The sequence below is a fragment of the Myotis yumanensis genome, unplaced genomic scaffold (assembly GCF_028538775.1).
Source record: "Myotis yumanensis isolate MYYU_CA2020_CCGP unplaced genomic scaffold, mMyoYum1.0.hap1 SCAF_6, whole genome shotgun sequence".
Lineage (NCBI taxonomy): Eukaryota > Metazoa > Chordata > Mammalia > Chiroptera > Vespertilionidae > Myotis > Myotis yumanensis.
The window spans coordinates 65,635,065-65,659,714 of record NW_027223757.1 but is presented as its reverse complement, the minus strand read 5'-3'; the positions used below and the strand labels follow the sequence as shown (position 1 = coordinate 65,659,714).

General features: G+C 40.8%; 1 protein-coding gene across 1 annotated transcript in view; it reads left to right on the top strand.

Moving 5' to 3' along the window:
• Window positions 1-24,650, top strand: part of COL19A1 (collagen type XIX alpha 1 chain) — a 302,649-nt gene that overhangs the window by 267,615 nt on the left and 10,384 nt on the right. The window contains exons 45-50 of the mRNA XM_070418310.1: window positions 17-79; window positions 4,726-4,761; window positions 5,280-5,324; window positions 8,218-8,388; window positions 10,085-10,151; window positions 17,730-17,858. Coding sequence (XP_070274411.1) covers window positions 17-79; window positions 4,726-4,761; window positions 5,280-5,324; window positions 8,218-8,388; window positions 10,085-10,151; window positions 17,730-17,858 — 511 coding nt within the window. The remainder of the gene's footprint in view (window positions 1-16; window positions 80-4,725; window positions 4,762-5,279; window positions 5,325-8,217; window positions 8,389-10,084; window positions 10,152-17,729; window positions 17,859-24,650) is intronic.

The window sequence follows — 24,650 nt, the reverse complement described above, 5'->3', positions numbered from 1 at the left end:
GTGGACATCTCCACAGGGGGAGAGAGGACCTGTTGGAGACATTGGTTTCCCTGGACCGGAAGGACCCTCAGGAAAGCCGGTAAGAACTTCCATGGTTTAAAATTTGCCAGCTTGAGAAATATTCTAAGCATTGACTCTTCTCCTATCTCCTCAGAACACCTGAGATTTATGTAAGTCGTTTCTGAGGAAGTAAGTGAGGTTCTGCAAATGGATTCTGGGGTGTGGCTCTCACTGAGTGTCCTGGCTCTCTATGAGGTATCTTTATGTCTTACACAAGAGAGAGAAAGCTGAAATTCTTTTTGTTTTAAGTGTCAGCGAATTAGACTCGTTGTTTCTTAAGTCTAATGTTCTCAGTGGACTTAAAAATAAAATGGCCCTTCACATCCTAAAATATAAAGAAACTGAAGACTCACAGATATAACACCTGTGTGTGAAGCTAAAGATTAAAGTAGAAGCTGTTTTCTCAGGATCCCTCCCTTATCTATGGGCCTTGTTCTTACACTTTCATAAATCACTGCTGCCAAATATATCATCCCCCTGTGTCCTAAGGAGCTCTGGGCTACTGATATATAGAACCGCTGTGACACTGTAACAGTCATTCCTACTAATTCAATTCAACATATATTCATGCTGTTTGCTAAGGATGTGCTGGGCCCTGAGGGGGGATATAAAGATGAATAAGACATACCCCAGCCTCAGGTTTTTTTCTTTATAGAAGGTCACTACTGCTGTGCCACAGTGACTCAGTGGTTGAGCGTCGACCTATGAACCAGGAGGTCAAGGTTCAATTACCAATCAGGGCACGTGCCCGGGGTTGCAGGCTCTGTCCCCAGTAGGGGGCATGCAGGAGGCAGCTAATCAATGATTCTCTCTCATCACGGATGTTTCTATCTCTCTCCCTCTCCCCTCCTCTCTGAAATCAATTTAAAAAAATACATTTAAAAAAAACAAAAACAAAGAAGGTCACTGTTCCCTTTGCTTGTTTATTTGCTCTGTGTGTATAAGGAAGAGCGGGTACTGAGTGTAAACAAGCAGCACAGAATTCATGAGGCCGCTTAGTATCTTTGTGAAACATTCAGGGTTGGTGCACTCCCTGACTACCACCTCCCCAGAGAAGGCAATGTGAAAAAATGGGAAGCATCTGGAATCTAGCATTAGGAAGATCTGGGTTTGAATTACGACTCCAAGGGTATTGTGAGTCACTTAAGTAACATGACATGAGGGAAGCATTTCCAGTGCCTGCCCATGGGAGGTGCTCAATAAATATTAGTTTAATTCCCTGCCTCCCCCTTCGCTTTCTCTTACCAACTTCCCATTTCTAACCCCTGAACACCATCTCATTTTAACGCTTACCAAGAGGTGCCTAGGGGATGAGGCAAAAAGAAATTTGTTTATTCAGCAAGTATTTCTTAAGCACCTACTATATGCTAGGCACTGTTCTGAGAGCTAGCAACTCACGGGATTTACATGCTATGATAGGGACACAGACAACAAACACACGCAATTTCAGGTAGAAGATCTAAGCAGGGTAAAAGTACTAGAGTAGCATTTAATAGGGTGGTCACAAAAGGCATGCCATTTGATCAAGACCTGCACAGAGTGAGAGATCAAGTCCTAGGGAGTTTGGGGGTGGGAGCATTGTTTCAAGAAAAAGAAATGGCTAGCAGAGCATGGTGTGTTTAAAAAACAGCAAAAGGCATGAAGTTCAGAGTGAACTAAGCTAAAGAAAAGTGGGAAAGATCCTGAGGTAGAGGTAGGCAGTATCCAGACCACAAGGAACTTCTTGGTCCTGAACAGAGCTTGGATTTCACTTGCAGCTCTGATAGAAACTCGCTGGGGTGTTTATAGAAGGGAAGGAAAATGATTGGACTACATTTTAAATGATCACTCTGACTAGTGTATGGAGAGCAGACTGTAGGGTGAAAGCAGACAGAACAGTGAGGAGGAACTGCGATAGCCCCCATGAGAGAGAAAGATGGAGAGAACAGGGAAAGCATGAGGAGGAAGAGTTGGGGTTGAAGGGACAGCCAACAAGATTGGCTGAGGGACCAGCACCAGCTGTGGAGTGTGAGGGAGACAAATGAAAGCTGTGGTTTGGGGAATGAGCCACCGTGTCAGAGTGGTGTGTTCGGTGAGATGGGAAAGACTAGAGATGGGTGGTTTGGGGAGGGAAAACCAAGAATTGTCTATTTTAGACACATTCATCCTGAAGCACTAGTAGCTATCCAAGGGGAAATGCCAAGTGAGCAGTGGAGAAAGCATCCAGAGTTAATGGCGAGGCTGGGTCTGCAGAGACCAGTCTGGGTACTGAAAGCTGAGCCTGGATGAAACGGAGTCACTGTGATGAGGCCGAGGAGGACCTAGTGGAAAGATTGAGAAAGTGCAGCTCATCAGATGGGAAGAACCAGGTGAATGAGGCTTCCTGGATGTCAAGAGAACCAAGTGTTTTATTTATTTTTTTTAAATATATTTTATTGATTTTTTACAGAGAAGAAGGGAGAGGGACAGAGAGTTAGAAACATCGATCAGCTGCCTCCTGCACGCCCCCCACTGGGGATGTGCCCGCAACCAGGGTACATGCCCTTGACCGGAATTGAACCCGGGACCCTTGAGTCCGCAGGCCGACGCTCTATCCACTGAGCCAAACCGGTTCAGCAAGAACCAAGTGTTTTAAAAGGAAGGAGTGATAAACATACAGACAAGTGACATGAGAGCTGATCATTCGCCACAGGATTTTGCAACGAGGAGGTCATGGTGGGAGAGACTCCAGCATGTTAGCATCGTGATAGGAATGGTCCAATTGCGAGAGGAAATGTGGGTGCTATAAGAGAGTGCAGATAACTTTGAGGAGGGGGAGAAGACTAGTATTCCACTCACAAATGGAAATTGGTCTTAACAAAGAATGGGGCAGTTCATTCCTCTTTAACAGGAGACAGAAGTCAAAATACAAATGCAGGTAGCTGGTGAGTCAGGCGGAGGGAAGGGAAGGTGGTGCTCTCCTGTTTATTGCCTCAATAAAAGAAGAATCGGGGTCATCAGCTGGCCATGGGGAGTGGGGTGGTGATGCCAGACTTCTGAAGAGATAGGAAATATATGAAAGAGTATTTTTGGAGAGAAGGGAAGGGAGTCAAATCAGGAAACACAGAAGGGTGACCTGATAACACAGGCGGGCTGCTTGCCCTCTGCCATCCTTCCCTTAGATTGGAACAAGCGAGCCAGAATTCGTGGTCTTCTTCAACCACAGTTCGACGCTCAGATGAGACATAAAATCGACAGAAAGTTGGCTCTACCAGAAAAGGATTCTTCCAGAGAAGTGAGATGAGGGGAGGGAGCGGCAAGTCCAGTACACTTAGGTTATTGTAAAAATCTCTGAGAACAGGATCTGCTATGGAAAGCAAGTTAGTAACACCTTCATATGCCAAAGAGAACACACAGGACAGTCTTTGATGAATTATGAGGCCCCTCCCAAAAAGACTATAAGGGTTATTTCCTTTCTTTTACTGCTACCAAAGACATGAATTACATGTTTACACTACATTTATCTTCTTTTAATCAAGTGACACAGTTGTTTCTTTCACATCCTCTGCTCAATCAGCTTTAGCTTTGTTGCTTGTGTTTCTGGATGTCATAAATTCTTTGAACCATACCCTTCAGGTAACATGTTCTTAGTAAAAATATTCTGGACAATTCCCAGGATCTTTCAGAGAGGTTGGGGGACTTTGGCTGGGCTCTCGGCTGTGACAGACTTTAGTGTAATTTACAGCACTGAGCACATGCAGTTGTCTGCAGTTCAGCATAGAATCCATTCCCGGGCGCACTAATAAAAGTCTCCTTGGCTTTTCAAAGGAGCATGTCCATGAAATCGCCTGCTGGCTGAGAAATCATTTTCCTCACCTTGATCTCCCTCTTCAAATCAAATCTCAAAAACACATCTGCTCTTGGACTCTAGGCATTTCATTTGACCCCCAAGTGCTTTTCCTTCTCACATTTCCCGGCCGATAGTTCTCACCGTCTTATAAATCACCGAGCTTTTATTACCACCTCCAGAACTCCCTTATAAAGTTCAGGAAACTTGCAGTTTACTAATAAAAAGCCACTATTTGATACTCTCAGAAACCGTGATTACAGATTCCTTGCTTTCCCTTCATATTTTCCAGCTGAAAAATAACATTCCTTCTCTGGCTGACAGTTTATTTCGTATTAAGATCCAGCTCTGGCCGTGTTATGAAATTTCCCCAGCAGCAATGGAGACCATTTACTGAGAATGACTCCTCGTGCTGGAAAAATTGTGAGGAGGTAGCAGTAAATGCCATACACCAGCCACCTGGCACTGTGGGGCACCTTCTTATCTCTCAGAATGTACCTGATAGAATAAGTAAGGAAAATCACCCTGTTGCCCATTCACAGTGAGCTTGGCATTTTCAGCTCTTTCACTAAATCTTTCATTTTAAGGCCATTATTTTATCGTGACTTTCTAAGTGAAGAAGCCAGTGCTATTAAGGTTAAGTAAATTCCCTAAAGTAAATGGAACTTTGCAGTGGCAGAGTCAGAATGTAAACGTGGAGCTATCTGGTTCTGTCGATTTTGTTTTCCATTTCACCACACTGCATCACCAAAATCTCCGCAGGAATATGATGGAGCCCTTGGGTCTCTAACCTTTTGTTGTATTTAACCATGTCTGTCAGCACAGAATTAGAAATATTAGTCATTTTTTTGTCTTTACAGGGAATAAATGGAAAAGATGGATTACCAGGTGCTCAGGTATGGAAAATACCATCCTATATAATAAAAGCCTAATATGCTAAATGTCCAGTCATCGGGTCATCCGTTCAACCAATGAAAGTGTAATATACTAATGATATGCTAAGGCCACTCAACTGTTCGCTATGATGTGCACTGACCATCAAGGGGCAGATGCTCTGACCAGTAGGTTAGCTTGCTGCTATGGTCCGGCCAATCAGGACTGAGGGAGACAGGCTGGACACGCCCTGGAGCCTTCCCACGGTCCCTCCCAGGCTGGCCAACCTCCTGCATCCCTTCCTGGCCCTGATAGTGCACCTGTGGGGTCCCTTGGCCTGGCCTGAACCCTCTCACAATCTGGGCTGAGGGACCCTCTTCCCCCGCCCCCGAGTGCACAAATTTCATGCACCAGGCCTCTACTTTAAAATAAGTGTTCTGATGCACAACCACGGGATACCCAACAGCAGAATACCTGGAGGAGCAGACTGAGGGGAAATCTTGACATGCAGTGACTTTTCATGCTGACATCTGTTTTTCAGGGCATCATGGGTAAACCTGGAGACAGAGGCCCCAAAGGAGAACGTGTATGTATATTACTATTTTGATTGTTAAGTCTGTCTGCTACACCTGTGCTATCATTTGACATCCAAGTTATGAATGTAGACCCCCTACAAATCTCTCAGCATGAAAAGGGTACAGCGTATGTGATCCCAGATCTTGCTAGATGTAAAGCAGGAATGTTGAAGACCCAGAAACAGGCCACGTGGCAGATACACCTGCATGGCTGGCTTTTCTAAACAGCTAAGTCTGATTGGTTTGGAAAGCTTTGTCATTCTCTTCTCTCAGACATAGGAGGATTTGTGGAATAATAGCTTTTACTTATTATTCCACAGATAATTCATAATAACTGAAGGAAATATGAAAATAGAGGAAATAACATGAAGATAGTAAACAAGTCTACCTTACCCCACTATAGACAAGCACTATTGATATTTTGGCCCAATTTCCATCTCTCTCACTCTTATGCATAACATACACATATACTTAATGAATCAATACAAAAGAATATATACTTTTTTCAAAAGTGAACTCATAATTTTTTTGTAAATGTCTTTTTTTGCCTAATAACATATAATGACTGCCTTTCCACATCAGTAAATATGGAGTTGCAGCTACCTGTTAGTGGCGACATGTTATTCCACTGTTTGGATACACCTTATTTCACTTACCCAGTCCCCCTTTTGGGTTTCTCCCAGTTTTCATATTATAAACATCACTATAATGAGCATCTTGTCCCTAGATCATAAAATAATTTTAATACGTTAAAGATTGTGTTTATCTTGCACACGATCAGGGTATTGATCAAAGTGTACTAGTATTTCTTTTATTTATTTTTTTATGTTAACAGTCTCTGATATTTCTCCAAATGTGATCTGGATTGATATACTTGCATGCAGATATATTTTTTCTTTTTTAAAAATATTTTTGTTGATTTCAGAGAGGAAGGAAGAGAGAAAGAGAGATTGAAACATCAATGATGAAAGAGAATCACCGATGGGCTTCCTCCCACATGCCCCACACTGGGGACCAAGTCTGCAACCTGGGCATATGCCCTGACTTGGAATTGAACCATGACCTCCTGGTTCATAGGTCGACGCTCACCCACTGAGCCATGCCAGTTGGGCACAAATACACTTTTATAATTAAGACAGTAGCACTGAAATTACGTCCGTCTACATCTAGCTTGTCAAACTCAAAGGCTAACACAGGACAAATAAACAAGGTTTAAGTTTAGGTGGGCCGCAAGAAAAACAAACGCTTCAATTTTCATAGAAATGTAGGGTTATTTCGATAGAGACATTCTGAATACAAAAAGCTGAAATAAATGAGTAATTGTTAGCATAAATAATAGAACATTTCTATAAAAATTAATATTTTTTCTTGAACACTAACTTACCAGACACTGAATAACTGCACAAATTAATAAGCATAATGCAAATCTATTTTTATTCTCCAAAAGTGAAATATTTCCTGTTGCACACACCAAACAAGTCAGTCCAAGACTAATGAGGATGCAATCAGATGCTAAAATATTCACTGCTGTATTAGTGGAAAGAAATGGTGAGCCTGCGTGTAAGGCGCGTAAGGGAATGAATGTAACATGATTATAGTAATCAGTCATTAGCAAGCATTGTAGTTCGTTATTAATAATTATGTATAACAGGGTATTATAAAAATTAAGTTACGAGATTTTTATTAAAATGTTTCTTACATACCGTTATATTGGCTGGGCCACAAAAATATTTGTTGTGGGCTACATGTGGCCCACAGACTGTGCGTTTGACATGCTTGATCTACATGGCTTCTTTCTACACCTCTTTATGCCATGATCAAATAGATCTCTGTAATTGTTCATTTGTTTTCATCATCTATATATATAAAAGCCTAAGCAACTAAACAACCAAATGACCAGTAGACCCAACTGGTCACTATGACATGCACTGACCACCAGGGTCAGACGCTCAACACAGGAGCTGCCCCCTAGTGGTCATTGCGATCCCACAGCCAACCTCCCACAGCCAGCCAGCTGACCTCCCGAGGTCTCTTCCCCTGGCCGGACCTGGTCGCTGGCCAGGCCAAGGGGTCAGGCCGAGGAACCCCACTCATGTATGAATTTATGCACCAGGTCTCTAGTTTTTTAATAAAGAGAAATAGATTTTGGACTTTTGCAGTGGAGCCACAACAAATAAAAGAATAATACAGTGAAATATAGGGCAGCCTCAGTGCACCATTTCATCATATTTGGTTTGGTCATTACCTCATGGAGTAGTGGAAGTGAATATTTGAAATATCTATAACTGAAACACCTGCCATGATCTATCTATCTACCTCAGTCTCTCTCTCTCTCTCTGTCTCTCTGTCTGTCTCTCTCTCACACACACACAAACACCTGTATAGAAATCAACCCACAGAATCTAATAAAGACCAAACATACAATAGCAAGCAGGAAAAAAGAAAAACATGTGATGTAGGAGGTATTTTGAGTGTCTTGAAGTTTTTCTGAGTGAAAAATCTCAGTGATGAAATCCTCTTGGTAATCATCCTTTATTATTGCAAAGGAGACCCAGGCCTAAAGTGACAGCTGCTACTGACTTTCAAAACTGTCATTATTCTTGACTGGAAACTGAGTACACCTGACATTGTCATTACTGCTCACTGAGTGCTTTCAGCACACCAGGCATTGTTCTAAGCACATCACTTGAGTTAACTCATTCATTTCTCAGCACCACCCTGCTTAGTGGACACTATTAATACCCTCACTTTTCGGGAGAGGAAGTTGGACACAGAGAATTTAATTCACTCACCCAAGGTCCCACAGCGAGGGAGTGCCAGTGTCTATCCCGATCCTTTGTCTGAACCACAGCTGTTGCTGTTGTAAAAGAGATCATTCTTTACAATTAATTTTTTCCTTAACAGGGTGATCAGGGAATTCCCGGAGACCGAGGCCCACAAGGCGAACAGGGAAAGCCAGGCCTTCCAGGCATGAAGGGAGTCGTAGGTCCTGTGGGGCCACCTGGAGACAAAGGCTCTGTGGGATCCCCTGGGCACCAAGGCCCTCCTGGCATTCCGGGCATCCCCGGCACTCCAGTAAGTGGTACTGAGAGCTCCAGAGCTCCTGGCTGGTACTGACCACATATCCCTTTTCCCATGAAAGCAACAATAGTCCTTTCAAAATCAATGAAATGAGCCTAACGTGGCCTCTGCGAGGGTACAATTGCTGTCATTTCTTTCAGGTTATGTACCAGACCTTCTGCTAAGCACTCCCAACACGTGACCTCCCAGCATCCTCACAATGAGCCTGGGAGGGTGGCTGTCCTTTCCATCCAACTTAACAAAAGCAAAAACTTGGAGTCAACTTGTCCAAGGTCACAGTTATTTAGTGGCTCAAACCCAGGTCCGACTGACTCCAAAGCCTTCCTCTTAAGTACTATCTATAATGCCTCCTCCCACCACACAGGAAATACATACTATGTCTGTTTCATATTAAAACTTCACTTTGATGAATATCAGAACAGCAGATCTGCTCGGAGTAGTGCTCTGAAGTGGAGACCATTTGGGCCAAGAGTGTTTGGTTAAAAAAGCCAGGTCTTTATTAATATCCTCAGAAGGCATGGTGGGTGCCATTCCACAGAGGAACTTCATCTGAAAATGTCCATGTCAGGAAGAAAGGAGAGTTTGGGAATAAGGTCAGGGAGTTAAGGACATGCTGTCCTCAGATGTCATTACCAGACAGAGGGCCAAATTGAGCATTCCCAGAATTTTCAGACTTCTTTATTTTTACCCACTTCCCCTGACCTCTACTTGAATAAAACCTGTAGAATGGCTTCTCTGTGTCAGTAATTGGTATTTGATGCATTAATTCAAATTTATTTGTCCCATCTGCAATGAAATTAAAATGTTGAAATAGGACATTCTTGGAACTACTGAGTCCTAACAGCAATCATCATCTGAACCCAACACATTGTCTTTAATTTTATACCCCTGGATAGTAACCACCAAATACAAAGAAGAGTAATAAAACACTTTGAAATCCTATCCATCTTGAAAAAATGATAGCTCCTTTTTGAAATATCAAGGTCTATAGTAAAACATTACTATTATATTGGTAGATTCTTTGTCAAAGTCATGTAAATTTATTTGTGAAGAAGTTAAAAACTTAATTGACATCATTTACCTACTTGCATTTTCTCTTAAAAAAGAAAACTGCTTAATAGAAATAGGCCTGCAAAGTATAAATTACAGAATAAACTTTACCATGAAATGGGAAAAACTTAGTAAGCTTTATCCCATGTACAAAATATTTTAAAAAATAATCTGGAAACCTTAGAATTCTTTTCCAGGTTGTCTTCCTTTGAAAATACATAATATCAGTGAGGTAACAACTGTACCAGTGTCCAGTGATTGGTTAGAAGTTTAGTTGTGCCTGGGATATTTAACATCATGATAACACTGCTCAAGTTCTGTAACTTCAGGAAATGAAGTAATATGAAATGTCTTTCCTGACTATATGAAGCCATGTCTCTCCATTCAATAGGAAATATGTTCACATCACTGGTTATGATTTCAGCCCACAGCTTTTAAAGCAATTAGGCACTTCAACTTCTTTCTAGCATTTGATCAAAACAAAAGAAATGTATTGCTTAATATAGTCAGTGGCCGAAAGCATTTTGCCTGATAAATGTATCTCTACAGAAGCTTCAGGTATGCATGCCAACCCAATATTTCTATTCTCTATTCACTTCTCCTGTGCTCTATTTTAACAGACCTTTTTTTTCTTCTTTAGGCTGATGCTGTTTCATTTGAAGAAATAAAGAAGTATATTAATCAAGAGGTACAAAGGATTTTTGAAGGTTAGATTTGCTTAATAAACATTTCTGAATCCTTTACCAATTCTCATCCACTGTGGAAAATCCCTGCAGCAACATTCTCAAAAGATGGTCATTAAACAAGTTTAAGAGGCAACCCACTTTGTGATGGGAAGATCTGTGTGATAGAAAGATTTTCCTTATGCTAAGTTAAAGTTGCCTCACTATAACTTCCTATCATCATTCTTGGTCTGCTGCAACAACACAGGTAAAGTATCTTTCTCTGTTCAAGTGTGACCACCCTTTGGGTATTTTTCTTTTCTCTTTTTTATTTATTGATTTCATTGTTGTTGCACTTATTTATGCATTCATTGGTTGCTTCTTGTATGTGCCCTGACCAGAGACCAAACTCACAACCTTGGCATATCCAGACAATGCTCTAATCAAATTGAACTACCCAGCCAGGGCCCATGGATTTTTCAATATCCTCCTTTGTTTTCTCTTCAGTGGAGTGTGTCCAGCTCCTCCATGATCATTGCCCTTTAGAAATACTTAATCTTTAAATGTCCTTCATTCACCCAGGAGTATTTGAACAGGGCAGTGTCTTTTGACATAGGCCAGGGTCAGCAAACTATGGCCCACCAGCCAAATCCACCTACCACCTGTTTTAGTACGGCCCAAATGAGAATGGGTTTTACTTTGGAGGGGAGATGCAGGGGAGTACATTTTTAATGGTTTTTTTTAATCAAAAGAATATTTCACAACTAGTGAAAATAACCTAAAATTCAAATTTGTGTCCATAAATAAAGTTTTATTGAAACACAGTCACACTCATTCCTTTATGTATTTTCTTTGGCTGGTTTCATGCTAGGGCAGCAGAATTGAGTAGTTGTAACAGGGATAGGATAGCCTGCAAAGACTTAAATATTTACTTTTGCAGAGAAAGTTTTCTGACCCCTGATAGAGACACTTCAATAACACAGCCTAAGATAGCATTTTTTGGGTAAGCATCCTTATCACATTGTTGATTCATATTGAGTTTTTAATTAACTAGCAACTTTGGATCTTCCTTGTACAAAGATTTTAAAATTAGCTGTTTCTCATTATGCACTGTTTTCATATTTAAAATATAGGTGTGCTATTTTATGTTGCTTCTTATTAAATTTCAAATGATTCGTGTTCACACATTGTTCCAACCTGAAGATACCTTTTGGAATGTTGTCTCATAAGGCAGGTTGGCCGACCTTCATAACTTTGTGTTATCTCTAAATTTTGTAAACATCTCATCATTCTAAATTTTTTAGAAAAGCAAGCAAGAATTCATTGACCACAGACAGAACTTTGACACTTAGGGTGGTGAAGTAAAGAAAGTCATAGCAGAAGCAACAGGAGAGCCTAGGCCTGGCTGCTGTGGCTCACTGGGAAGTCAGAGAAAAGAGGACCTTGCAGACCGGTTCAGGGGGTTGCCTGGGACAAGCTGCCACTGCCCATTGTTCCCCTGGTTGCAAGTCTTGTGGGGTCTTTTCGAGGTTAGGGTAGTAGGTTCCTGTGAGGGAAAGAGAGGGGAAAAGGAATGTCACAAGTATGCTTCCTGGGGGGACAGTGTGTCATCATTCTAATTATTGATAGACATTTTAAACTTAAAAAAGAGTCAAGGATTAGGCCTTTCTAAATGCCATTGCATTCCTCCTGCTCATTTGTACGCCATCTGTTAGTCTTTTGTTTTTGTGAGTGCTGAATCCATGTAGTTGTCCTAAAATCTACTCTGCATTTTTTTTTTATCTATCCGCAGGATATGACATGATTTTGTCAGGTGATTTGCTAAAATCAAGATTACTCCCCTCAACTGTGAACTTAATACAGTGGGAGTTATTTGTCAGAACATAAATCCACATTGGCTCTCACGGTTTCTGCTTCTTTTGCAGAGTGTCCTGCCCTTGCTAAGCTAAAAATACATTGTTGAATTTACAAGGAATAAGATTACAAAATGCCCCAGGTTCATCTATTAACATTTCTACTGCAAACGTGGAGTTAGCTCCTCTCCAAGAAGCTCTGGTTATTTTAAGCAGTAATTAGCATCAGAGGCCAAAATCTCAGTGCTTGAGTGCACATTATCTTATTTCACATGAACACTGGACACAGAGCAGAGGAACATGGGGACTTTTAGCCACTTCAGTGACAAAAAAGGAAAAAAATGTTTTCATGAATTCATGCTGTTGATCTCAGTTTACCTTGATCTCTACTAAGTATCTGGACAGTGCTTTACATGATAGTCTATTGATATAACTGTCTATTCTTCCTTTTTTTAAGCTACCAGTTTTCTCTTTCTAATTTTAATGTTGCCCCCACATTTGAAAATCCCCTTTTATTTTCCTTTATTGACCTTTGAATCAAGCATCATGGATTAGGCTCCAAACTTTGCAATTCAGACATTCCACCTCAACAATCATCTCTCAAGTATCTCTGCCTGACAAAGAAAAGACACAGAGGCTCTCCAGAGGACACTGAAGAACATACAGCCATGTGCAGGATGCAGTGCACAATGAAATCTCCAAGTGCCCTTGTTCAAATTTCATTAATAACTACAAGACAGCAGCAGCAGAACGTTACAGCAAGCATAGGGCCCTTCTGAGCATGGGGCCTTGTGTGACTCACAGGTAGCCTGTCCATGAAGCCGCCCCAGGCGCAGGGCACCTAGGATCTCAGCACTGCAGCTTTAGTAGAAGAGGGAGAGCTACAAATACATGCTTTTGGACTGCAATCTAAAATTTTCCTTTAATTCTCAATTTCCATGAGTTCTCATGTCAATTATCTTTTTTATTATTATTATTATGAGGGCTGGTGGGCCCACGGGTATTTTATTGAAATAGCAGTGGTGGTTGATAATACTTTCTAGATTCAATGTAAAAAAAAAGTCTCAATATTGCAGGATATCTATATATTATGGTAAATATAGTGGGTTCCATTTATGAGATGATGGGTTTTAATGTTTTATTGTTTGGCATGGAGGTGTGGACTCCAACAATCCACACTGCATAGATAATGTAAAAAGATCACTGAAAAAAAAAATGTTTTTATCATTGACACTGTTACAGACATTCCCCCATCTCCTCCTGGCCTTTGCCCATCTCTATTTTATTTTTCATCTCAAGCAGCTTTAAGGTTGAACTTCGATTTTGTAAAAGACTTTAGATAAGAATATATATTAAATACTTCAGCAGTTCATTAGTCTCATTTTCTTAAGAGCTGGTTAAGAATGTCAGAAATATAACCAAGCACTACCAGGAAACTGTTTTGTGTTGAGATCTTCGAGATAATCATTTTCAAGTCCTGTGGATGCTGGATGAAGGCCTGGCCCCCGGTGGCCTGCCCTGTGCCTTGAGCAGAGGAGACGTGGCTCCTTCTTCCTCGCCGGGGCTCCCGTGTTGCCCACTCCCAGATCATTCTGTGGTTACTCCCATGAAAGGCTGTCTGCCTCCTGCAGAGGAGGCCAGGGGGCATTGATCACTCTTGGCTGTCTTGGGGCAGCCTTGCCTGGCTTCACTTGCTTGACAACTCCTCCTCTCAGTCCTCCAGCTCCCCCTCTGCATTTCCACCCCTTCTTCCTCTCTCAGGGTCCCCCCTGCCCACTGGAACCTGCAGGGTGCAGTCTCCCCAGCTCTCCTCTGGCTTCACCACCTCTCCCACCCTCTCCAGCCTGAGCCCAGCTCCCTCACAAGCCCCAGATGTCTCAGCCTCAAGACAATATGCTCAAATGGCCCACAAGGAAATTCTCTCCTGAGACATCTTGACTCGGAGACTCCACGTGTGATACCCCCTCTCCTTTTACCTCTGTCGGCACCAGTCCCACAAAACCCTCTTCTCCCAAACAGAATTGTTCCTGAAACCCAGAATTTAGTTATTTAGCACTTTAGTTCACTTATCTCAAGATTATCCAATTCAGTCCATTTACTTTTCCATTTAGAAGTCTCTTTCCCATGGCTTCTGAACACTACTTACAAAACGAAAAAAGAAAAACTCCATTTTCACAAATCATAGAGCTCCAAGGTCACGGTTCTCCTTTTCAAGAAAGCTTTCTCTGTAAAAGCAAAGAGTAACTTTTACATTTAAAACAGTTACAGTTAAAATATTTTCCATAGTCTAATCTCTATTTCATCCAATTTACTTCTTCCTGTTTTTTTGTTTGGGTCTGTCATTCAGTTTATAGGATTTCCTCAGGATTTCCATAGCTGTCCGCTCCTGCATATGAACTGGGTTCTAACAAATTGAGAGTTGTGAGTGAATGGAGAGGTTTGCCAGTCATGAGCTTCATATTGTTATTTTAAATATATTTTTATTGATTTGAGAGAGGAAGAAAGAGATAGAAACATCAATGAGAGAGAGAGAGAGAGAGAGAGAGAGAGAGAGAGAGAGAGAGAGACATCGATCTGCTGTTTCCTGCAGACCCCCCACTGGGGATAGAGCCTGCAAACCAGTCATGAGCCCAGATTGGAATTGAACCTGGTAAACTCTTGGTTCATAGGTCGACGCTCAACCACTGATACACCATGGCAGTGTGAGCTTCACTTTAAGGCAGTCTAGCTGGGCTTTTGCATTGAGGGATCCTCAGATTTCAGTGTCTTTAAGTCTCTCCTCTTAATATGATCAGATCCCCCAATGAAAACACTTCCTGCCAGCATTTGGGGAGCAAAGTCCGAGAGCTGAGCTGGGGCTTTAGCACAGAACCTGTAAATGCTCATTTATTCTCCTTGCTTTCAGAAGAAAAGCCCACATCTTAGTGGATGGAGTCTGTGGCCCCCAGTGCAGAGACAGTCTGTTTAGCCTTTTCAGATAATAAACCTCAGTCATTTGCTAGGCTTGGGTAGGGCCAAGCCCAGCAGTGTAGAGCAGAGACAGAGATTTCTGACTATTTCTTAAACAGGCTTTGAACCAATTCTCCTTATTTTAGTTCCATCCATTACCCCCATTTCCAGATGCACTGCCAATTCCCCTCTTTCTGGTTCTCAGTTTCCAACATTTTGTTATACTCTCTCCTTTCACAGTCTCTCTATTCCTCTGGTTTTATGCCTTTAAAAAGATCTTACCTGTTTTTCAGGGATTCAGGAAAGAGTTAAAACAGAGGCATGTGTTCAACCCACCATCTTTACCCACAATAACATTTCAAAGCAACAAGTTTATAAAGGTGGCAAAGGACTGGGCCAGAGTTAAGTGCGGCAGGAACAACCTTTGGGTGATGATGAACCACAAAATGAATATGAATTCATTAAACAATGCTATTGAATTTGCAGTTAAAATGAAATCAGAAAATAATTACTACATATGAGAGGAAATTACTCCGTTGATATGTTTGCCCCTCGGGAGAGAACTACATCTAGTTTTGGTTTCCACATTTAAGCGATGTATGGAAAAGCCCTGGGATAGGGGAGCCAAAAAGTGATTTACAAAACAGATTACCAAGCCTACGAGTAAAAGTTGTTTAAGCTGAAGGCTAAGAGGTAACAATATTTTTAAGTATGTGACTGATTTCCTAAGAGAAATACTCATTAGCTACCCTCTGTTTCCATTATGGAGCAGCAAAAGAAAATAAGTTGAAGCTGTACCAAGAAAATGGGCGGTTAAACATTTGAATGAGCGTTAGGAGGAAAAGATGAATTTCTCTCTTTGAAAATATTTACAAATTCTATCTGTGAAATAGAAGATAAATGTGGGCTAGATGACATCTGAGTGTCCCTTCTTCATATAGGTAATTTCTCACTACTTTATATGAATGTCTGCATTGCATTGCTGAACTCCTTCTCCAAGGAAGGCAAACCATCGGTCTTGTTTGTTAGAGTGATTGCCAGGGGTTTGCCTTGGCAGGTGGAATATGTGCATTTGGCTTGTGCAAACTCCTGTCTGAACTCTTCAATTTCCTGCCTCATTAGAAAGCATAGCCAAAAACAGTTTCATTGATGAAAAATCGCTGAAAACAGAGGAAAGGCAATAAAAAATACAGGTCTTTACAATTTATTTAGAGGCTCAGGAACATGCTATTTTACATAATAGAGCATTAAAGTAGGGTTCTGAAGAAGTCATTACCTTATACTTAAATGGCTATTTCTGAGCATAGCTTAAAGCTAGATAATTTACAGCTAGAAGCAATTATTCTAAAATTTTCTCTGTTTTACTGAAAATATTAAAAACCACCCCAAGCAAATTACTTGTAAACTTAATTCATACATGAGAGAGGAAAAATTAGTACTGTGAATACTTGCACTTAGACATTGAAGGTATTCAATGAGATATGTCTTAAATTAAGAAAAATTATACTGAAATGCACATATATTTATTAATATATATATCTTTTAAATTCAAAAACAACAGTTTGCAAAGTTTCAAGCTATAATCATTGAATTTCATATTTGTTTATAAAACACCCAGTTTATAATTTAATATACTAAAGATATAACTATTCAATGTATAGATTTGCAAAATTATAACTATATATTAATTACAAATGTGTTTTATCTGTTATTAATAATGTAGTTTCATTCAAGGACATAAAGTTTCAAATACTACATGTGTTATCTATTGCTGCATAAGAAAATAACTCGAGCCCTGGCTGGTTTGCCTCAGTGGTTAGAACATCGTCCAGTACACCGAATCCCAGTCAGGGCACGTACCTCGGTTGCAGGTTTGATCCCTGGTTGGGGCACATACAAGAAGCAGCTAATCAATGTTTCTCTCTCACATTGATGTCTCTCTCTTTTTCTCTCTCTAAAATCAATAAAACATATCCTCTGATGAGTATTTTTTTAAAAGAAAACAACTCAAACTTCAATGGCTTAAAAAATTTTATTATCTCACATTTTCTGTGGGTCAGAGACTTGAAAGGTTCCTTAGTTGTGTGGTTCTGTCTACAACAAAGTCAGTCAGGATGTGAGGCAGAGTGGAAGTCATCCAAAAGATTGATGAGCTGGAAGATCCACTTTCAGATGTATTTACATGGCTGCTGGCAGGTGGCTTCGTTCGTCCCCATGTGGGTCTCTCCACAGAACATCTTGAGTGTCTTCAGTGCCTTGGGTGACTTAGTCTCCCTTGTTACACACTGTCAATTCTGCTTTTTTCTACTTATTAGAAATGAAAAGTAAGTTCCAGGCCACACTGGAGAATGGAGGAATTAGACTTCACCTGATTCTATTTGGAAGGGCATGTCAAAGAATTTGTAAACCTATTTTAAATCATTGCACATTCACAAGATTGTTGGAAAGTAGCTTAGATTTATTTAAAACCATTTTTTATATGAACCTAAATTCTCTCCACACGTCATTGCCAGAGGTTAGTTAGATTCTATGTTATTGTTCTGTCCACTAGATCGGCTGTATCTCTGAAGCACCGAACACTCTCAGATCCTGTGATCAGCACAGCTGGTCCTCATCTATATTCAAACAACTTTGTGCAATCCATTTTATTTGACCAATCAAAAACCTCTCTCAGCAATCAGACCATTTGGTAAATTAGATGTGCTTAAATTGAAAGCTAAATCTTTTTTTTCATTGACTTTCATGTAAAAAATATTTGGCATTTTTTTACCTAAAAGTATTCTTATAGCATGACGTTTTATTTTTCCTTTCACAAATGCAGAGAGGATGGCTGTGTTCCTCTCCCAACTCAAGCTACCAGCGGCAATGTTGGCTGCTCAAGCTCATGGAAGGCCTGGGCCACCAGGAAAGGATGGGTTACCTGGGCCACCAGGAGACCCTGGACCTCAAGGTAAGTCATTGGGTATAATATTTGTTTACCAGTTCTTTAATGCTCACTATTTATAACATGCTAATCACAGTTAGGCAATATATATATTCAATATATATGTATATATAAAATGATTTCATATATAATATCTTGTTAATATTTGATATTCTAGAAATAGATTTTTAACTATTACTTCTTCAAATTAATATTTGTTGTGATAATAACAGTAATAACAGGTGTTTATATATCACTAGAGGCCCGGTGCATGAAATTTGTGCATGGGGAGGGGTTGTCTCTCAGCCTGGCCTGCACCCTCTTCAATCTGGGACCCCTCAGGGGATGCCTGACTGCTGGTTTAGGCCTGATCCCTAAACCAGCAGTCAGACATCCCTCTCGCAATCCAGGACTGCTGGCTCCTAACCACTCACCAGCCTGCCTGCCTAATTGCCCCTAACCACTCTGCCTGCCTGTCTGATCCCCCCTAACCCCTCTGCCTGCCAGCCTAATCACCCCTAACCGCCCTCCCCTGCTGGCCTGATTGCCCCTAACCACCTCTGCCTTGGCCCACACCACTGTGGCTTTGTTTGGAAGGAGGACTGGACAACCGGAAGATGTCAGTCGACCTGGTCTAATTAGCATATTGCTCTTTTATTAGTATAGATTATTATCTGGGAATCTCAGAGTTGTTTTTGCCCCCCTGTTGATGTATGTAGACAACAAGAATCATCATCTTACTATCTTAAACTGAGGGGGGAAAAGCTACTACTATAAGTAGTGATTTGGGGCCAGAATGTTTTTTGAAAAAATTTAGAATCCTTCTCCCTCTAATAGAGCTTGTGGATGGTAACTTTGAATTTTAAAGAATTTCTTTTAGGGTTTCTAAAATTTTGAAGCAAGACTTTTCTTAAATTGGCAAAAAATTGACAGACCAGATCTTGGATATAGCTCAACCAGATTGATCTGGGAAGGCCATTTTCTAGAATTGCGTTAGCAATCAGGCAAGGGGCCACATAGGCCCTGGTTTAGAAGATTCACAACTCCGACAAGAAAACAATAAATCCAATGGGTATGTACCATGAAAGATAAGACCAGGGAAACTATATTGCATGTGTTACCATGGAGGAGCTCAAGCGCTCTCCTTGTTAAATAATCAAAAGTTTGTTTAAGAGAAAAGAGAAAGCTCACAACAGAATTACCTAGAAATATAGTCCACAATACCATATATGCAGAGTACTACTTTTCATCCACTAGTTCACTTTCCTTCTTACTGCTCCTCTATAACATCAAGCCTCATTTTCAGTAGGAAGTGCCCCAATTGACATGCCCTCTCTCAATGAAAAGAGCAAGAACTGTCCCTAACTGCAGGGTTTGTTAGGGTCCTAAGTTACCATCCAGAGTGACAAGGCTTCTGGCTTCATGAGCCCAGTGTAAAACAACAATACAGTGGGGCCTTGACTCACGAGTTTAATTCGTTCCATGACAGAGCTCGTAACTCAAATTACTCGTATGTCAAATCAAAAAGTGAACGAGTGAGACACGTGATGCTGGGCTGATGTTGTGGCGTTCACTGTGACGTTCGCTGCGCCAACTAGCGGTGGGGTATCTGAAGCTGGCTCGTAACCCGAATTTTAGCTCGCAACTCAAAACAAAAAATTGGCCGAGAGACGGCTCATATCTCGAAAAACTCGTTAGTCGGGACACTCGTAAATCAAGGGCCCACTGTAGTAAAATCACTGTAGTTACCTGGAGTACATTCTGTCTTTCCCTTAGTTAATAGAGAGGTTTGGCAGGTAGTTGGAGGAAAAGTGTAGAATCAGATGCAGCCTTCTGTGTGTACACGGTTGTCTAGAGGGTGGTTAATTATTATCTTTCGCTAGTTGGGTCTGTTCTGAAGTTAGAACTTATGAGACTGGAACAAAGAGCTTGAAAGCCCATCTGAAGATGCATGATGCCTCAAAAGACCTGAAGAGTGTCTATTCACACTTTAAGAGAAAAGCCTTGGGCAGATGCCTCAAACAGTGGCATCTAAGAGGACAAGGACAGTGGAAAGTCAGGACATCGAGGAGAACCGTTCTGGAACTGGAGTCACCTGTCCACACAGCACCTGTCACCAGGCTCCCTTCCCGTGTAGGGGAGGCCCATCTGGAAGGATCTCAAAAGCAAAGCTAAGTCCACAGTGTCAGTGAAGTTTTTGGAAACCAGACTTCCATACACCAAGTGACTTACCTTACCTTTTGTGATGGATTTCTATGGGTTCTACCTGCAGTTCTGCTGAGGAGATCTTACAGCCTGCTTCCATTCCTGATATACGTTTCGGATGCAATTCTTGAATTTGAAAGCCTTGCCCAAATGATTTTCAATTTTTTTTAAACTGAGGTTTAGTGAAGTTGATAAAACTTTGGTCTCATCTGATGGTTTTTTGACAATAGACATGTCTTGAGTATAATTCAGCTTGGTGACTCCCCAGGATTTACCTGATATCTCATTTGCAATACTTATTAAATGCCAGAAATGCAGCAGAAAAATAAAACTTGCAAACTATGGGATTCATTTCTGAAGGAATATTTGCCTGTCATCAAGCTATACTGATAATTCTCTCTAAAGTCACAGAGAAGCCCTAGCCAGTTTGGCTCAGTGGATAGAGCATCAACCTGCAGACCAAAGCATCCTGGGTTCCATTCCGGTCAAGGGCACATACCTTAGTGGCAGGTTCCTCCCCAACCCAAACCCATGCAGGAGGCAACCAATCGATGTGTTTCTCTCACATCGATGTTTCTTTCTTGTCTTTCTCTCTCTTCCACTCTCCCTAAAAATCAATGGAAAAATATCCTCGGGTGAGGATTAACTAAAAATAAATAAATTAATTAATTAATTTAAAAAAAATAAAGCCTCAGAGAACCTTGACTGGAAAAAGGAAACTAAGGGGCTACCGCTTGGTTTTTAATGCCTTTCCAGGAGTTCACAAGGAATTGAAGTGCTACTCTGGTAGACAAATAGAATGAAGTGCTCAGAGGATGAAGTTATACATGTAACTTCAAAGCTTTGCTCCACTCAATGTAAAGTTTTCTCAAAAAGGAAAGGAAAAACGAATGTAAAACTGCTACCCGCCGAAACCGGTTTGGCTCAGTGGATAGAGCGTCCGCTTGCGGACTGAGGGGTCCCAGGTTCGATTCCGGTCAAGGGCATGTACCTGGGTTGCGGGCACATCCCCAGTAGGAGATGTGCAGGAGGCAGCTGATCGATGTTTCTCTCTCATCGATGTTTCTCTCTATCTCTCTCCCTTCCTCTCTGTAAAAAATCAATAAAATATATTTAAAAAAATAAAAATAAAAAAATAAAACTGCTACCCTAGTGACCATGTAAACCTCAGGTGCTGCTGGCTGAGTTTGTCCTCTTAACACACGGCATGGTTGAGTTTGAGACAAGGTTGCAGTGAGGACGCAGCCCAGAGAGGGAAAGGAAATGTGGGCACTGAGCAGCAGTGTGTCTGCCCAGTTATGAATTCTGTTTGATGGTGGCTCTTCTGGAATTTCTGAAAGAATTAGCTTTTCAGTGTTTTTTTCAGAAAATAAATCCATTTTCATTTGAAATAAAGTGATTTGGTTTGAAATATGCACTATAGAATGAGTCCCTTATTATATTACTACTAGAGGCCCAATGCAGGAAATTTGTGCAAGAGTAGGCCTTCTGTCCCCCCCCCCCCCCCCCCCCCGCTTCCCTCTGGCACCTAGGACCCAGGCTTCCCTCACAGCCCTACCTTCCTCCAGAAGGGCATCTCGTCTAATTAGCATATTACGCTTTATTATTATAGATGTGTAGGGAAGGACACAAATTTGAAGGGGTCTGTCTCATTAGTTTCCTGGGCTTATTTTGAAAAGCAGTAAATATGTAAAAAGCAAGGAGAAAAACCATACTAGAGTATTAGAAGCACGTGATCCAACTTGGAAAAGGGAGGTACTGCTCCTGCCGAGGTTGTGATCATGGAAACTGGGGACCCTCCTGAAGCCCCCTGATCTCTCAGTGAAAATAGTGAATCATTCTGATTCAAGTTGGGTCACCTCATTTACGTTTTTTCTAAATTCTCAAAGTGGGTGATTGTTGGCATCTTTTTAAAATTCAGACGCATTTCCAAACGGTCTTATATTTTAACCATCCCGTGGGTTTCTGATTGTTGCCTTCCCGATGCCCACTGAGAGCACCTTCCTTGGTGTGCGTTCCCACCTCAGTCTGCAGCGCGGGGCCTCCTCATTTGTCCTGCCTGGGATGGGCAAGATTGTGCCACGTTAGGATCAAAGAAGCCTCCATCCATCTGGCTTCTCCTGTGTAAGCAAGAGAGGCGCATTTTCCTAACAGACCCTAGCCTCTTGAACGAGTTTAAGAGAAAGCACTTCATTTCAACTTTTTCCAAAGCGCGGTTATTTCTCCACCTCTGTGAAAACCGGGATGAACAGATGCCACAGTTGAAAGCCCTGTCCATTCAGGAGAAACAACCCCACTGATCCCCCCACCGAGCCCCCCACTGTGTGGATGTGGGATCAGGAGAAAACAGGTCCAGCCCTTTCACATAACCTCCATCAGTTTTGAAAAGACACTATTGGGAATGATTTCTCTTGCTTTTAAACTTTCAAAGTTTACCTGTTATTGGTTTATAGGAAGGAAACTTGCTGTTATTTGTAAGCCAGTGGCCCGTAGAGTAGTTCATGTGACGGATATAGATTTGACCTTTAGAATTTGTCAGCAGTAGGGAGCTTAAGTAATGGGAGGCATGTGCGTGTCAAAATGACAGAAGGGCGCTGTGGTCCATTAGTAGAAGAAACCAGGGAGGCCGAACAACTTATAAAGCTTGAGGCAGGTCCCCACATGGAGAAATGCCAGTAACACTCCTTTGCTGGTCTCATTTGCTCAGTGGGTGTACAGATGCACAGATTTATAACTTTGGAAGAATATCCCTGGCATTAAGATGGAATTCTCCCTACCGGAAATAAATGAAGTCCATCACCTGAAAAACTACAGCAGCACCTGAATTCTTCACTTAATACCTCTAGGTGCTTTAGATTAGGACACTGCTGTTGTTGGATTTCTGTTTTCTTACATAAGCTACAGTGATGTCAGACTGTCACCCTGCATACTTCCAGGCCTTGAAAATACATGTGCATTTGCAAATAGACCCACCTTTTAGTCTTTTCCAAATTTCAGGGGAGGCCTACCTTAAGTGGGTGAAAAGCTTAATTCTAGAAAGTAAGAAAGCTGTTATTGACTTTATTAGTATTCTAATCTGAAACTTTGTTGTGAAGCAATTATAAAATAAGACCCTATAACTTTATGGCAGCCTTCATCCATGATGAGTGTGGGACCTTGTGCAATTCAACAGCTTTGTTTATTAGTAGTAGGTTGTTATTAACCAAAGAACTGAGAGATTTGTACAAATAAATTAGTACATTTATAGGAGAAGTGTATATGTCACCCTCTTATACAAATATACAAATTATTAACTCTTGTTTTGTGATACCATGTTCACCAAATTCATGTGGAGTAATATATTTTTGCCTTAGTTAAAATCTGAAAACTGAATTTAAATATATAGATTTTAACAGAAATATTCATCTTTTGAAATTGTGTTACGATCTTGTTAATTCTCTTGTTAATCAAAAGTTTGTATATCTTTAGTCATATTTTTTTTCTTCCTCACTTTTTTTTAGCCTATGATCTTAAGCACCTACTGCTGTAGCTTGAGGGTCAACTTTACAATATTTCTATAACAGTAAAACCTAGGTTGAACTATCAAATATACCTCAGGCATGAAATATTATTTTACTGCAGGAAAGTTTAAATAATGCATTTGAAAGGGTGCTTTCAAAATGACCCCAAGTACAAACAGCGTTTCTTGTTGTTTACATGTACTAAATGAAAGTCACTTATATACAAGAAATCCTGGGAATATTTTAAAGTTGAATATGTATCAATTTGGGGTACTGAGCCACATGTTCAAGCCACTGCTCTCTCTAGGATCTAGGGTTGTATTGAGTGTCTATAACATAGTTTTCAGATATAAATGTGTGAAGATTTCCCATTGGATATATTTCTAGTATGCACCTCAAAATATATTGTGAATGTAATCCTTTTTTTGAATATTTTCACATTTATGGTCAGGTCACACCTCCAAAACCAAGAAATAACGATGTGGTGATTACATTGCTAACGTTATTTGGATAATAATGTATATACTGTATGGTCAAGTCAAGACTGTTGCTCCCAAACTGATGTCTAATCCTGAGCAATAATGGAAAATAATCTTTCCTATATACTGTTCATAGAGAACATTAAATGTTCTCCTCCTATCATGTTCAGCTGTAATAACACACCTTTATGGACAGGCACAACTGAGTTAGGACCTATTGTTTCCTACTGAGATACTGTCCTACCTATTAGCCTTGCTGTGTGTCCACATGATTCTGCATGACCACTCTGTTCCTTCAGGACCAGGAGCCATGGTTTAAGAATGAGAAAGTTGAAAATTAAAACTCTACTTACCATCACTGTGAAACTTATAGCCACAGACCCTTCTTTTCAATGTCTTACATGGATGAAGACATTATATAAAACCCAGATTGAAATGTTTTATGCTTTCTTAAAGCAGGGACAAGAGGCACAAATTGCTCTGTACCTTTCTACCTGAGGTAACAATAAACATATTCAGTAACAAAAATGATTTTGTCTTAAAATGTACAGAGATCCTAGGCCTAATTTATTTTGGTTAAAGTATCTTAAATTGATGAAGTGAGTTTAGAAGGATCCCTCAGTCTTCCCTTGCAT